This window comes from Bos grunniens, chromosome 22, assembly GCF_055505025.1.
Source record: "Bos grunniens cultivar Pamir isolate PY7600 chromosome 22, Bosgru_T2T1.0, whole genome shotgun sequence".
In the NCBI taxonomy this organism is placed as follows: Eukaryota; Metazoa; Chordata; class Mammalia; order Artiodactyla; family Bovidae; genus Bos; species Bos grunniens.
This window is the reverse complement of record NC_141186.1, coordinates 31,013,763-31,030,604: the sequence shown is the minus strand read 5'-3', so window position 1 is coordinate 31,030,604 and position 16,842 is coordinate 31,013,763. Positions and strand designations below refer to the sequence as shown.

Here is a 16,842-nt window from a genome sequence, read left to right as displayed (position 1 = left end):
AAAGATAATTTATGACCAAATCAGCACAACTGTCATTATACAATTTTTGGAAAATAGAAACTAATTGTGATGCTGAGCTAAAGCCTGAGAAAGGTTTCACGAAATGATCTAAGATGAATGGTTCTATTTACCAGTTCAATAGCAAAATTCAAAATGGAATTATCTAATTGTTTTGAGTTTTTATTTCTGTTTCCGTACAGAAATATTAATTTATTAGTCATTCATAAAGCTGAATCAAAGAGAAATGCAAAACATTTCACTAGCTGATTAAAGCTCAGTAATTATTTAGAGCCCAGATTAATTCTAGGGATCAGAGATTACTGTAGCTTGTGATAATTGACTTGCCATCTTTAAACAGGCTCATTTTCACTGTTGTGTGAAATGAATTTCCTAATAATCACATCGTATTGTAATACTTAATCAAAAGCAATTATGTTATATATTGCAGTTTTAAAAAACCTTATAGAAAAGGTTTTAGCATGCTTGCATACTAAACGGTTTTAAATCTACTTCATCAATATATCCCTGTACACACATACCTTCTGATGCAATTTCACAAACTGCATTGTTTACTTACCTGCCTAATTAAAGATGCATATGTAAATGGTGGTCTAACTTCTGCGTTCTTATAAAATTCTTGGTTCTGCGCAATATCTGCTAAATAAGAATCATTGTCCTATTAATTATCACTTTTTACAAACAGGCTGGTTGACAAGCACTGCTGATTACAACTCTATGTGAGGCAAAAATAGAGGATCTACCTGAAGAGATGGGCACGTTGTATTTGTCTGAGTACCGCCTGCGGATGGGGCCCACCGTGTGCATGCTGGTGGTGGTGATGACGGAGGGGCCTTGGGTGGCGGGAGTGATGGGGGCGGTGGGGGTCGTAGGAGTGTGAGGTAAGCTCTGTGGAGAAGCCTCTGACGCAGACTTGGAGAGGGTGACGCTGGACACCAGATTCAGCTGTGAGGAAAGGGAGAATGCTTAGAAGAGCCACCGAGAGCGCACCGAGGCCCAGCGGGAATGACACGGGGAGGCCTGGCCAGCGCTAGGCCTCTACGTAGACGTTTATCACCAGCTGAAACAGGAGGGACTTCCCATGTAAAAGCTGTTTATTAAAATTTCTAGCATCCTTTCCTATGATTCTTTTTATTGTAGTTGACTTACAGGTACACAGCTAAGTGATTCAGATCCACACACATATCCTTTTTCAGATTCTTTCCACATATAGGTTATTAAATATCTCTTGCAATGTTCTCCTTTCCTATTGCTGAGACAGTTTTTTTTTTTTTTTCAAAGACAGTTAACTAAGTATTTACAGACACAAAAGGGGTTACCTAGCCTGATGAGTGTGAGAAATTCTGGGTCATGATGTTTCTTTAATCACAACTTCACACCCCTCTTTTATAGCCTACTATGCCTGGTAAAGCTGGAAGAGGGAGAGAGAGTCCGTGTAGCCCCAAAGAACACTGATGGTTCAGGAAACACCAGTTGAGATGATACAATGATGATACAATGGTATTGACCTGAGCTCTGTGACAAACCTTTCTGAATTGGGCTAGTACAACAGAGACACTATTTTTACTTACTCTCAATAAAAGTCAAAATTTTATTTAAACAGCCACATGTTGCCAGTGGCTGCACCACACTGGGACAGGCTCACTCAACTCCATGATGAAACTTCAGGGTTGAGAACTACTGCAGAAAGGCCTGGCCCATGACCTATTAAAAAGAGTGGAACCAATCCACTAAACATTCATTTAGCTCCATCAGCTGGCAGAGACTCCTCTTTGAAAGCTTTATGTGTCATCTTCGTTAAACTCTATCCAATACAGGATTGGAATCTGTTCATTTAAAACAAACATGGCATAGGAGAGATCTGGAACTATAAAAAATAAAATCTCATTTTTTTCCTTCTAATTTCAAATGTGTAGTAACAAAATGGAGTAATCTAGTGCTTCAAGTAAAGAAATACCTACTAGTTATTTGCAGTAGCATGGGGGAAGACCAACGAGTCCTGTTTTGGGGCTTCCTTCCTATTACCTGTTTTGCCTTTGCCTTGAAGTGTTTCTCTTAATAACACTGGAAATATAAGCCTATCCTCCCCCCACCCTTCAAAAATCTGCTTGCTACTGAAACACTGTATCTGGCTCCACTGAAGAACTTGGTTGTTTTTGACACAGTTCTTGCAGTTTACCCAGAACTGCTCTCTCAGAAACCTGCTGCTTCTGCTGCTAAGTCACTTCAGTCGTGTCCGACTCTGCGTGACCCCATAGACGGCTGCCCACCAGGCTCCCCCATCCCTGGGATTCTCCAGGCAAGAACACTGGAGTGGGTTGCCATTTCCTTCTCCAATGCATGAAGGTGAAAAGAGAAAGTGAAGTCGCTCAGTTGTGTCTGACTCTTAGGGACCCCATGGACTGCAGCCTACCAGGCTCCTCCATCCATGGGATTTTCCAGGCAGAAACCTGCAGCTACCTCCAATCCAAAAGAGCTTAGCAGAGCAGGATTACTTGGTATCAAAGTGGAGCAGGAGCCTGTGGTCCTCATTCCCACCCACCATGTCCTTGCCTGCCTGTGGAGAAGCCTTAGCCAAGGAATAAGCTTGATCAGAGAAGTGAGAACACGCAGAAGAAACACAGGAAAACAGAGGAGACCCGATAGTAATACTGCAGCCACGAGGCACAGTCACAGACCTTTAGTCCCTCCTCAGGGGCTATGGATAATATTCTGAGCCATGTCCTGCAAGCTGTTTTGCAGATACTGAAATCCCCACCAGGCAAGAGAAGTTAACTACATGATGGCCAGAATGTAGCCATGACAGAAGCTGCCACAGTCCCAGGAAATGGCCTCAAGGAAATGGGAACTGACCGACCCTGGAAATGAAGATTAACTACTGAAAACAATCAAGATGATGCTGGGCAGACCACCGATGACCAACTTCAAGATGACTGTCAGAGCTGACTGCGCTGTTTCTGCATGTAGCCCCCTCTGTCTGTCTATAAAAACTCTTGCCCCCTGATTATCAGCGGAGGGAGTTGGCCTTTGGACAGGCGCCTCCCCCCACTCCCCGTTGCTGACATCCAAAATAAAGCAAGCTTTCCTTTCCACCCACTTGGCCAATTTACCGGCTTTTGAGTGGTGAGCAGCTAGAGCTGGGTTCACTAACAGTATGAAAATCTGCCTGAAACCAAATTTTGAATCACTTAACAAATTAAGTCTGTTTCACCACTGCAAGAGTCCTAAATCCAAAGCATTATTTGTAGAAACTATTAAAAATTAGATTCCTCTGAGATCTAATCAAAAAACAGATAAAAACAGAGGTCCAATTTGTTAGGAAGACTCAACCTTTCTCATGTCCTAGTAGTGAGAAATGTCAAATACTGTTGAGGAAATACTGACAGAAAAAGATAAACATGGTGCTGGAAACTGAATACTGGGTGAGGCTTTGGGTTGGGTTTTCCTTTTTATTCCTCCCTTGAAATGCTGACTCAGCCAACATCAGACACACTCCTCCCAGCTCCACCCAATTCCTACCCCAGGCTCCCTGCTACCTGATAAGAGCAAGCTATGGAGATGGCACCATCCTTAGGAATCCCCCGGTAAGCTGGGCAGATGCTGGGAGCTCTTTTTCACCAATGCTGGCAACTTCAGGACACACATTTGCAGAGCAAGTGCTAAAGTCTTGCAGAGCACTTACAGGATGGAACTCATCTGGGGGTCACGGGGGAAGGCAGGGGCAACCACCTCTTCACCTTGGGCCCCACTCACTGACCAAGCAGAGAAACAGTATATCTAAACATCCAACAGCCCAAGCAGCTGGTCTAATGCTCATGAATACACAACTTGTAAAAAGCAGATGCTGTCAGGCCTAAGAGTACCTGAATGCCCAGGAAAGTCATGGGCGCCATCTGCAAACACAATGTGGTAAGCCCCTTGCCACTGCCTGGCTTCACTGAAGTTCTCACGCCATCACGGATACTTGAGATGCTGCATTAATATTTTACAGAGAAGCAGACAGGGTCTCATCAGAGATTAAATAACTTGCCCATATTCACAATCCGGACTCAAAATCGAATACACACTTGTGATTCTAGGCCCTCTGTATAATATTCTCCTTCTGCCCAGATAATGGGAAAAATAAACACGAATCAGGTTCCTTTTTCAACATGCTCATTTTTGGAAAGGACCTGGGGATTAGCTTTTATCCTGCTTATGAATGGCATTCAATAAATATTTCTGAGCAGACGACGGCAATGGAAACTGCAATGACCAAAACAGGAAGAGAGCAGGCGACTGCTGCCCTTGGAGGGCTTACCATCAAACGCAGACACTGATGAAGGGAAAACAGGCATCACAATCATAAAACAATTCCGAGAACCCACTCTGCTTTCTGGCTTCTTGGCTGAAGAACATTTCCCTAAACACCACAGTGCTCTTTAAAAGGTAATGAAAATGATAATATAAATACAATGTCCTCAAGAAATATGCATGGTCCTTTCCAGTTCTGTGAGGAAGATCATCAAGTCCACTGGGTTCTAGCTCACTGCCAAAAGCCCAAACTCACAGAAACATTCAGCAAGTGCAGGCCCATCTTTTGGGAGCTCACCTACAAGAACAGACAAGCCCCACAATATGGGTACGAAGTCATAAAACGTGAAAAGAATGTCATTCTTGCAGCTCTGGCAAAGGTCTTAAGACTTGGACCGTTTCTACCCCAAAAGCAACAGTAAAACAGAAAATCCCTCCCGGTTAGCACAATCCCTGACAACAGAGAGGCAGCTGAATTTTCTGGAGACTGTGAAACACAGGTAACCAGGGGAAATCAACACCAAGCCAGGAGAGAGCAGAGAGGGGATTTTTACCAGGCTTGACAAATGACACCGTGATTCACACCCACCGCTGGGCTGTCTCTAATAAGCCACAGAGGAAGCAGCCAATCTCGGCTAATTACCAGATAAAAATATATTGTAAGGACCCTCATTAGGAGACGTGGATGGAGGTGATCTAATGATTAAATGCTGCAATCGACTGACCCACCATCAATGCACACTAGTGCAAGATGTCACGGGAATATTTTGTAGAAACAGTGATTTTATTTCGAGGAGGGGAGGCAGTAATATTTGTAATGATGGCTATGAGGTAAACTAATTAAAAGACAGTTCGGAGAGGAAGAGGGTGGCTGAGAGCAGCTGTGGCTGTTCCAGAACCAAGTGCCAAGTCTCCATAGAGGAACTGCAGTCAAGTGGAAAATTTCTGCCTGACCTCTGCCCTTGCTATTAATTTGCAGGGAAACTAATGACACATATACATATTCCCACAAAATTGTTCTAATTGCTAATTTGCCAAAGGAGCCCTGATTCCAAATTAAACACGACTGTAGCCTGTGAGGGAAGGAAGAACAAAAAGCTGTAAACTCCAAATAGAGGGGGCTTCGCCTCGTGAAATCATTTGAAGGCTGAACCAACAAGTTAATGAAATGTCAACCTTGTCAAGTGTGATCGAAGTTTCTTAACTTTTAAACTCCGGCTGCATGATCACATGCTGGTCTCGAGGAGAAACCATCTCTGGGGAGGAAGGTCACTAGGGGGTGAGAAGATGGAGCTGGGGGAACGTTTCAAGACAGGTTCTGTGTTCAAACCAAACCTGCTCTTTTAATTAAGGTCTCTCTGAAAAAAAGGGGACCCCTCCACCAAACCCCCCCCCAAATTAATTACAGACTTAGAAGAGCAAACTGAGAACAGTGAGGGATGTGCTGTAGTCTTGAAAGATTCATCTGAATTGTAAACTACTAAAGCTTAAAACATTCATCAATTAAAAATGAACGCACAAGTGCTTCATTCCGACTGTAGCTCAGGTTGGAAGACAGAATTTTTTCTTGGGGCCTAGAGCAGGAAGGGATGGGACTGGGAGGGTTTCTTTTCCTATTTTTCAGATTGTGTTCATTTTCTATTTAAAAAGAAGTTGCTATGTTTAGAAAAGTTAGTAACTCTGATATTTTCTACATGGCGAGTTTCCATCATGTGATGATTTCGGCAAAGATAATCTCTGAAACGCCAGCCAAAAGCTGAATTCTTATGTCACTTCAGATTGCCATAGGGTTTCTTATTTTATTTTTTAATTTCTGTCCACTCTCAACTCTCGGTTTTTCTCCCAGGACAGTTCCAGGGGGACTCTCCTAGAAATCTTACCCATCCAAACAACTGGAACCGCATCAGCTGCCCAATACTCAATATTCTGCTGAGCCCCTCTGTGAAAGAAAGATTTATCTTTTCGTTTTTAAACAGTAACCTCTGCTCTGTCTTTAGAAGACGGTGAGTCACTCCCATTTTTTAAAAAATCAACGCACTGCTGAAGTAAACCCAGGACAGAAACAGACTTGTCGTAAGGATTCCCATCAGAATTCCTGTGTGTTTTTGTTTGTGTTCCTGCCTTGTTTCAGAACAGATTCTGAGAACAAAAGGCAAACCTGAAACCCAGACTCTGAGGGACCCGCTGCTCAGTAGGGACTCTTGTGCCCACTCGTTTTTTTGTTGCTGGTTTGACTGACCTGAGCAGGTGAATTCTAGACACGAATCCCTTGCGGTCAGAGATGGCCTTTCTGAAGATGGAGGAACCAGAGGGATGTTCCCAGACCGCGGGGCGGGGTAGGTGGGTGTTGCTGGGCAGGGGGTGACCTTGAGCACAACTCCATCCGCCTAGTCCCACCACCGCCTGAGATTTGGGCCCGTCTAGGACAGTGACTGAGAAGGCGATCGCCACTGACACCGAACCTCAGCACGGGGGCTTCACGAGAAACCATATGTAAACATTGCTTGTTTTTGCAAATCTCTTTTTATGACAGCCTCAAATTACTTCTCCAACTCAACAGCCAGGCTGCAGCCAATAGCCCACAGGATCATCCATTTCATTAAGAGTTAAAGGACCCCCCCTCCACTTTTGGGGGGCTGGTGGGGGACACACACAGTTTTTATAGTAGCTAAGAACTACTTCCAAACAATCCTAATTGCTATGGTTGGAGGAAAAGAGACTGTGTACAAAGGAAAATCTAATACTGCCTTTCGCTTCAAATAGCCAAGTTCCTGTGTTTTATAACATTTTCAGAAAGGAGATTCTACCTACACTGTAGTTACTTGCCCACCAAACCTGAAGGAATGTGGTTTCACCAGGGTTGGGAGCTGTTCTCTGGAGGGTAGGAATACCCTAAAGCTAAACCTACCTCTCATGTTCTCAAGATTATAAAATATGATTTACAGTATCTTCCCGACATTACGATAGTGAAAAAATCTTTTTCAAAACTCCTTAACAACTTAATCAAGTATTAATACAGACATGCTTCTCAGGGGTAGTGGTGGTTATTGTTTTATCCTCTGAGTGTGGCCTCCCTCCAAAGAAACATCTCAGGAAATTCTCCATGGAGAATTCGCCCTCAAGCAACCCATGGTGCTGTTTACCTCGAGAACATTACTGGTACTGCGTTGGGAACAAAAGAATATCACTCTCATTAGGACAGTTTACGATGCCTTGATTTTTCACTTGTGCTCCTCTGAACTTGGAAAAGAGATGAATCTTTGGAAACGCAGCCTACAACACTCGTGGCCATTCTGACCACGTGACAGGTCCAGCTTTAACCACTGTGTAACTCCCGTGCTAGAATCTGCAGCTGCTCTGGTAAACGTGGCCCAGCCTTAGTAACATTAAAAGCTTACAAATAACATTACAAATCAAAAGCTTCTTTTGGCTGACATCGGCTACTCTTTGCCTTCCTCCACTCTGATCTTCATCACAGACTTTCCTCTCCCAGTTCCCTTTCTCAAACACCTGCACCTATCTTAACCCTCGGCAGGAAGCATGAACGCGGATTTCCTTCTCCTTCCCATTCCTCTTTTACGTTGCATCTCAGATGGCACTGGTGCCACGAGTCTTCCTCTCTCCCACTGCCAGGGACGGTGGTCACACAGTCACGTGGAGCGCAGCTCTCCCACAAGACACACTCGAGGGCGGCACGGTCCGTCCTATTCTCCTACCCTGTGTTTCCCAGTCGCACGTTCCACAAATATTCACTGATGCAATTACTTTGATTTTAAATTCAGAAATTCTCTTTACAAAAACACCGCGCACTGCAATTTGAGTCCTGGGTATGATTACAAAAGGAGAGGTTTTTCTCCTTTTAGAAGACTTTCAAGCAAGCAGGGAGAGACGCTACAGGAGGCACCTGTGGAACAGGACGCCCGTGAACCCCTGTTCAGCTCACCTAGATGCTTCCCAGGGTGAGGGGTCGAGGTCAGACCCACGTCTGAAAACTTGGGACTCTCCCCAGATGAGAATATCCTCTGACAAGCCAAATGGGAACATGAGTTCCACAACAGGATCCAGCAAACACGTCTAGGGGCTGATGTCAGAACAATCCAAGAAGGTTTTGGCAGTTTCTGTGATGCAGTGAAATGGGAACTGGCTGGATGACTGGACACAGCAAACGACACTTACCACCCAAATGGCATTTAGTGAAAAGCAACGTTTACAGCAAAGCATTCTATCACTTAGTGACTAAGGATTTTAAAATAAACACCAAGTTCCTTTTAAACAGAAATGGAAAAAAGAAAAAAACTTCACAAACTTCCTGGCAAGACTCTAACATGAGCGTCCCCAGCAAGGGTTAGATCTGAATCCCAGGAACTGCTTCTTTCAAATCAGAGTCTAGGAGGATGTGCGTCTGAACATACACTGTGCATTCTATTATTTTGGGAGGAATAAATTAATTACAGGCAAAGGGGTGTCTTTTACACCTTAGAACTGATCAGATAACTCTATATCCCTAAAGTTGAAAGAATTGAGGGTTTGCTCTATGCCTGTGCCCCCTCCCCTTTTTACAGCAAGGAAGTAAAAATGTGTGCAAAACACTACATGTCTACCTTTTATAATTAATTTCCCAATGCCTCACCTATACATATTTTAATAATTCCTGATTTATAAGATGGTATCTATAATAAAATTTTCTATTTTCAAATAAATGAAAAGAAGGCAGGTTCTCTCTGGCAACAGAGTGTCACACAATATCTGCTTGTCAGGCACCAATTTTTACTTCTTACATGTAAGTTAAAGGATAAGGGATTTATAATGCTGCCTGTGAAAGGAACCACTTTTCACACACAAATGTGATCTTTTTTTTTCTTCCAAAGGGTAATACAACAGTACATTTACATAAACTAATCCAAACAATCTATGTATTTGACAATGGCAAACCTCACACAGGCGGCCTATTGTTGGTTTACATCTTGGAGTTCTTTATATTGGCTTGTAGCACTGCTCTAGCTGTCAAAGGTTTGACTTGGACTCCAAATAAATGGTTATAGAAGTGCTGTGCAGCGATATTGGACTTCTTTGCAAAAGAAAACCTGCTGTGTATGAATTCAAAAGCTATTAATTTTTCAGTCAAAAATATTCGTGCCTATTTCTTTTAATAAAGAAATACTGTGCTGAGCTACTAAGAGATAATGTTGACTAGTCGTAAAGAATTTTCAATAGAGCAGTTAAAAATAAATTTAGTAGGAGGTCCCCTTCCAAGTTATAATTTTCTAGCATGTAAAACACTTTTTTAAATACTAATGAAGACAAACCTTCCTGCCCTGTATGTTTCCGCCAGGACAGCTCTTCCCTGTTCACTGGCTGCTTAACATGGGTCCTCATGGAGAATCCCAAGGGTCCCTTCTGTGGCCTCTGGAAGCTTATGTATATGGCGCTCCAGGCCTGCACCCAGCCCCATGACGGCTCGTGGAGTGCCCCGTAGGGCGTCTCGATTCCTTTTCTGCTTTCATCCCCCCTCCTCTCACCAAGAAGCCTCATGATCCTAAACGAGTCCATTCCTAGAGTGCTGAGTCCACACATTATTCTAATCCTCATATTTAATATCTAACCTCATATTACTGTTTTTAATTCATGGAGTAAGTCATCTCATTCTCTCCCTTGTCGCTGGGTTTAGAGACACAAACCCTTTATCCTGGAGAAAACCATTTCCCTAATGAATGGAAACCATCTGAAGGATGTCCAGAGAGTTCCAAGATGATCAGCTCCCCTTGCCACCAGCTCAAACCACTGAAGAACTCAGTGGGATCATGCAAGGATCTTACCAATTTGTTTTAGCGGGGTTCACATTATTCTAGGAGCTTCATTAAAAGAAGGGGTTGATAGGAATAGCACCTAGAGCAGGGTTGACTAATGACTCCACAGTACTAAAAGGCCTTACTCTTTCTTTCGGGTGGCCTACACGTTTGGTCCTACAGCCATTTACTGCAAAATACATGGAAACCAAGGGCTCTTTCCTAGTAAAAATGGATGTGCAAAGTGTTTAATTATTTTATGTCCTATATCTCAGTAATGTGTTCTGTTTCAGACATTAATTTTGTCTGCCAACTGCATCTTGGCAGGCTACCATATTTGCTGGGTTAATAGTCTGACTCTGTTTTATTTCTATCACCATAAATCATACATATATGGTGTATGTTTGCTTTATCTATAGAAAAAAACCAGTCAAAACAGATAAACCAATACTTTGCCATTACACTGCATCATTGCATATTGATTAAAATTGCTGGTACTAACTATAGATTGTCAACGCTCAATTAATTTTCACACAGTGACTCCAAGCAAAATCAAATAAAAGCAGTGTACCCTTAAATTTTACAAATCTTAAAAATCAAGAAGCAAAGCACTCTCTCCATTGTGAAAAATTAGTTGAAGCAACTAGATATTGAGAACTGTATAAGTATATGAGAAACATAACTGAAAACCATCAAGGTACAACAGGGAGTGAGGCCCAAGACAGGATCTGGGGTCCAACAGCATCCTTCCACTTGGATACTGTCTGTGCTTGAATGACACTTTTCAAGGTCAAAGAAAAGGAAATAAGGCAAGTAGTAAGAGATTCCTGGAAGTGAGATGTAATTTCACGTTTGATCTCACTTTGAAGAAGTCATTTTCACTTCCATCTCTAGTAACCATTAGATGTTCTCCGGTACTTACAGCCTCTAACTCTTTTAACATTTCCTCCTCCTTTCCTCTCAGACTGGACTGGACCACCCCTCAGCCCTTTTCTCATACCCACTGTCTCTTGGCTAGACCATGCCAACATACATTTTTTTCTTCTGCCTTCCTGGTCTGCCAGTCCTCTCTCTGTGTTTCCACCAATGAGAAATCAGAAAGATTGCTTTTTGTTCTGTTTTTCTTTTTTCCTTCCAAAGAGCTGTCATAGAATGTTTTAGTATATTGGGGTAGCATCACTCATCTGTCCCAAAGAAGAGCTGATTGTGGGGTCTCGTGGCTGAGGACTGTGCCTGAATCATCCCGTATTATCTCCCTAAATGCCCAGCACACTGCGCTGTTCATGAAAGGTAACCAGAACCAGATGGAACTTAAGTCTTTCAATATTCAAAGCTGCCAGACTAGGGATCCTCCTTCCTTGCGGAAGGGAAGCAGAGAAGAAATAGTGTCAGGTACCCCCTGGATGTCACGCAGTACTTACGGGCTGAGGGGCAGTTTTGGGTTCTGTAGACTTCACGTGCAGGTGGGTCATCATGGCTTGCAGGCGCTCTTTGTCTTTTGCAAGCTGGTAGGGAGAAAAAATGCTCTGTTATTTCTTTGAATACAGATGCAATTACTCTTTAAATACCCCAAAATGATACATACCCCCTGGCATACCCCCTGCATCACTGCTTAATCGGTTTGAAATTTATACGACCACTGCCAAACTCCGAGGTACTGGAGGTGTCGGTGTGTGATTTCTCAACACAAGATGCATGAGCCTTTAACTGGGAAGTCCTAGACCTACTGGCACCAAGGAGTCCCATGTAACACAGACAGCTACAAGACAAAACCGTGAATCACGCCTATTAACCAACCTGATTCATGAGGAAGCCAAAGGAAAATGAGCTAGGGAACTGAAAACTCGTAAATTCATCTGTTGTGGTTGTGGAGAAACTCCTAGACACACAGATACACTTATGCAAAATTAACTCCATCTTTCTTTACAAGTAGACAGAGAGGCAGACAGTCCAGGCAAGCAATTTTAACAGGGCAGGCAGATAGCTACAAGGGGGGACAAGTCCCCTTTTCCAAATAAATGTACAGAGTGTTTACTCATTCACGGACTCAGTATCTGAGTACCTACTATGTGCCAGTCACATTGTGACAAAAATTCAAGTCTCCTCCTTCTAGAAAACATTCTCTTCTGAAGGTACATGAGTTCCTAACTGCATGTACATAGTAGGGACTCAGATGCTATTTGTTAACAGGCTGCTTTCTTATGCTGGCCCTGGACTGTCTCCTACACAAGGGTGTCTTCAACAGTTCAAGACACTTGAGCATAGGGGACATAATGATGACTGTAGAAGAGATAGGAAATGTATCCCCCCAAAGATACCGGTTTAGTTAAGAGAAAAGCTGCGGAATTTGGGGGAAATTCCACAGAAGAGATTAATATGAGACGGGAGAGGGAGGGAGGAGGGGAGGAAGAAGGAGGGGAGGAATGGATGGAAAAAAATCTCAGTTCAGGACGTGTACAGACGATTTGTCCAAAATAGTGCCTTAGAATTGGGAAGGGACTCTGTCCTTCCATGTCACATAATTAACATTAAATCTTTAAAATATCAATTTTTTGTAAGTCTAAAATTATTTCCCCCCACCCTCAAATCAAGTAAGACTCACTTTTTAAAATCAAAGTGCATTTTAAGGGAGGAGGATGTTTCAAGAATTGGGGGAAGGCAGAGAAAAGGGAAAAAGTAGAAAAACAAGAAGGAAAAAGCTTTCAACTTATCCTAACTCGATGACTCAGTCTCAAGCCATATCACATTTGATTTTTTTTTTTTTTCCTTTTCATTCCCTTGTGGTGTGGTTCGGGGAGGAATAAATTAAGAAGTGGGGGTAGGGGTGGGGAAGCCTTACAGTGTTAGCATTTATCTTTCAACAAACAGGAAATGAAAATGATACCATATTAGGAGCCACTTTATGTTCCTCAGTCAGTTATTGAACAGCCAAACTAAAAGATGCTCAGAACACATAATGCTAAAGGAATTCAGTTTTCCAAAGTGGCTCGGTTAGAACAATTAAAATGTTAGCAATGGCATTTTTCTACAGTTATTTGTTTTTTATGTAAGTGTTCTAAGTTCTTCAATGTTACAACTAAAACACTTTTAGATTAAGAAAAATGGTTTGTTTTAAAATTATCGTGGGACAGAGGAATGGAGGCATCTCTGTTATTCTTTTTAAAAACAAGTAGTCGTCTGTGGTGCTAAATGCTACAAATTTAAGGGTGGGAGGCAATATTTACTGAAGAGTCTGATGAATATTAATCGTGACTTAATTTAGGGGTAAACATTGTTGATGGAACAATTACAAAGACCAAGTAGAAGGAAGTCCAAATTCCCAGCATCAAAAGAAACCATTACCTCTATGTTCCGTCCAAATGTCTACCAGGCTGACCTTTTATTGGTCAAAAGTGGTACCACCACATGGCAAACATACACGGAGAATCTGTGCACCCAGACACCTCCACAACCCTGGTGCTTTGCTGCTGGAGGGAATCTTTTTTCTTCATAAGAATATCACTTAGATTTATCTTTCATTTTGAGAATTACCCAGGTTCCTTATTTTGCCTCAACCTCAAGTCTACTACCCTAACTCTGCTTCCCTATAGAAGACAGGCAAGGTTACAGAAAGAGGCAAAACACATTTGTGTTTGTGTTTGTTAGCGCAAACTAGCATGTCATATATAGTCTTGGGAAGGGCTTTGGATTTTTATCATTGATAACAGTTCTAATACAAACTTTTGACAACTGAAAGAAAAAAATCTCACCAAATTCACTTTTTATTTTTATGCAAAAATGGCTACAAATTACACCTAGTGAAATCAGCTCCTCTCTCTACAGTAGCTGTCTTGCATTTACAATACTCACTGGTCCTTCAAACAGCTTGCTTATGCCATCATTCCATGAGCTCAACACCCTCATCAATTTTCACAGCATCCCTTCTTTGTTAAAATATGGGAATACAAACATTTAATATTAGCAAATATAGTCTAGCATTCCCTTATCAACTGACTCCCATGACAGGCAAAGAAAAGGATGGAAAATTCAGTCCAAAGGTCACCTAAAAATCTGGCTGACAGACTTATACAACCTTTTATGTTGTAGTATGAAAAAAGAATTACTCTCTCGGAGCTTTCCTGGTGGGTACAGGAGGAGTATTTAGCTTAAAAGGAATGACAACAGGCCAACAGTAAGGAGAGCTGCATGTGCAATGTCTGTTTAAATTAGTAACCTGGTGCACCAATCCTGCAGAATAACTACAGAGTCAAAAATGGGTTAAAAAGGACGTGGGCTAACAGACTTCGAAGGATTCGAATCCTGGCTCTGAGACGCTGAGCACATTATGTAACCTTTTCAAGCTTTTCACTTCTCCTTCTAAATATGGAATAATAATCTCTGAACTTTGAAGGGTTGTTTTGAGGATTAAATAAATTCTTGCACATAACAAGCTTAGCACAGAGCCTAGCACTTCATGAATGCTCAAAAAAAAAAAATTTTTTTTTTTTAAAGTAAAGTTAAATCAGTCTAGTCTATCTAGACTTCTACTGACTAAGTAGACGTTTGGAAATTGGATCAACATAACAGAGGTTCGATGGAGTTTGCAGCTGGGCGAACTGGGAAGAGAATTTTGACATTTTAAAGAAGGGAACAGGAAGCTAGGAAAGATGACGCTCATTTCTCATGGATTTATTCCCTTGGTTCTCACTTTTATCTGTCCCTTGTCCTAAAGAAATGTTTTTTCTCCCCTTGACTAATACGGGTCACCCCCTCTTCTATTCCCCATGGCCTCAAGTCAGCCTTCAGATCGCCAACGCTGGCCAAGAGTATAACAGGGGTATCACTCCATAACTGCTGAAGGCCAGGGGGCCCCATGCACCATCTTCAAAGGTAAAAGCTAAGAAGATTACACTCATTCTTTTAGCAGAGAAAAGGCAACGTGGGCTGAAGTTCATTGAACACAATCATATTCTACACTCTCAGGAGGACTAATCATTTTAAGACCAATTTGGCGGTTCTCACTCATGAGAAAAGAATTCTTCCAAAAAAAGTGAAGGATTTGGGAGACAGAAAAAACACTAGAATTACAGAGGATGGAGCGAGGAAGGGGCCAGGCCACTCATTCTGTTTCACAGGCTGTTGAGGCTACTCCAAGGCCTCTGGTTCTCATGCCGTGTTTCAGAGTTGGGGGGAAACTGAGGTTCATGGGGAGAACTTAACCTGAGGCCGTGGAGCTAGGAAGGAACAACAGTAAGACTAGAACCCAGGTGACATGATGCTTGGTCTGACGTTCCCAAATGGGTGGTCCCTGGCATCACCTGGCACACCAACTGAGAACCCAGATCTTTGCCTCCCTCCCGTCTCCTACCCTGACCTACGCAGGCAGAACCTGGGGTGTGTGTATGCGTGCGCACACAAGGGTGCACAATGTTAGCCACACACAGGTTACAAAGAAGCAAGCCTCGATTAGTCGACTGAGGTCCCCAGTTTCAGGGACTGGGATCTGACCTAATCTTGTCCAGTTCTCCAGGGGAGGGATGCAGGAGTAAACGCTTCTAATAAAGACACCAAGGGGCCACGTTTAATGAGGTGCGTTGGGGAAACACCACTCTCTTCTATGAACTGAGTGTGCCTTAGCAGGAGCGTGCTCCATACCCTTAGCCACTGGTACACACTGACAGTCCCAACAAAACTGATGGAGGCAGAATGGATCTTGCTACCTGGTCTCTTAAGAGCATATTATCAAAAAGAGGAAAATAAGTTAAAAAAAAAGGGGGGGGGGGAGGGCAGCAACGGGAAGGAGGAGAAATTAAATTTTTCTACCAAACTGAGTATTTACCAAATAGCTATCTTCCAGCCACTCTATCCAGCGGTGGTCATTCACAGACCTTCACAACTTGGCCTTGAAGGCCAACTCGGGCTCTCAGCGGGTAGGCAACCTACGGCTCATTTCACCCCAATTGAAGAATTTCCCAACTTTTATTGTATTCTGTCACCATCTTAACATTCCTCACGTGTTATTATTAAAGACTCTCTTGACATTTCAAGCAGACGCACTCGGATACTCTGTCATAGTCTAGGAATTCTAATGCTCCCCGAGTAAAGCAGGATTTTAAATTATGAAAAAGAATCGTCTTGGTTTTCCAAGGGGAGACGAGGAAGGGAGACACGCAGAGACCCTCCCTCCTTTTCCTCGGCCCCTGTCAGAGCAGTGGTGCCACGAAGCTCTGATGCTGTTAGCATCTCTCTGTTCCCACCACCCTTCGAGCTTGTTCAGAGAGTCAGGATGCTGGGGAGTCCCAGTTGTGAGGCGCTGTCCTGAGTACCGCTTCAAAGGGGGTTAGAAAGGCCCAAAGGGCATCAGAGACAGGTAACACACGGGCCAACGTCCCGGAAGTTGGTGTGATCACAAACAGCCCTGCTGACGGCGGAGGGATCACACGAGTCCCCACGGTGGCGCGTCTGTGTGAGGCTGATTGTCTCCCTCCGCTGTTGCAGCCTGCGCACTCCCTTCCCTGCTGACATTTTCTTGGAGCGCACAGTTCCTGGGGTGGATGGATTTGGACACCTTCCACGTGGGCCCAGCATCACCGAGCTCCAGCCCAGGCTCCGCCTACCACGAACTTCTCGGGGAGAAAGCTCCTTGAGGCAGAGGAGAGCGCGGCCCCACTGGCCGTGTTTCCAAACCCTTGATCTGCAAGGCCTGGGTGTATGCAGAGAACCTGGCGGGGTGGAGCGAAGTTAAAACCTACTACTTCAAAATGTC

At 43.2% G+C, this 16,842-nt stretch overlaps 2 protein-coding genes across 63 annotated transcripts in view; one reads left to right on the top strand and one right to left on the bottom strand.

Annotated features, from left to right (window-relative positions):
- FOXP1 (forkhead box P1) overlaps positions 1 to 16,842 on the bottom strand; it is a 721,956-nt gene that overhangs the window by 20,324 nt on the left and 684,790 nt on the right. For 37 of the 50 annotated variants that reach the window (XR_015151275.1, XR_015151276.1, XM_086366737.1 and 34 more), the window contains 3 exons: positions 11,519 to 11,602; positions 762 to 963; positions 578 to 657 (listed from right to left, as the gene is read on the bottom strand). Coding sequence is in view for 48 of the 50 variants with exons in the window: in XM_086366737.1 (XP_086222863.1) it covers positions 578 to 657; positions 762 to 963; positions 11,519 to 11,602 (366 nt within the window). In the remaining 2 variants the exon portion in view is untranslated. The remainder of the gene's footprint in view (positions 1 to 577; positions 658 to 761; positions 964 to 11,518; positions 11,603 to 16,842) is intronic. The other 13 variants (XM_086366744.1, XM_086366767.1, XM_086366772.1 and 10 more) reach the window with 1 other exon arrangement.
- LOC147348250 (uncharacterized) overlaps positions 1 to 16,842 on the top strand; it is an 888,338-nt gene extending 871,496 nt beyond the window's left edge. For all 13 annotated transcript variants that reach the window (XR_015151291.1, XR_015151289.1, XR_015151290.1 and 10 more), the window contains one exon: positions 1 to 16,842. This exon is cut by the window's left edge and continues 14,057 nt beyond it. The gene's annotated coding sequence lies outside the window, so the exon portion shown is untranslated.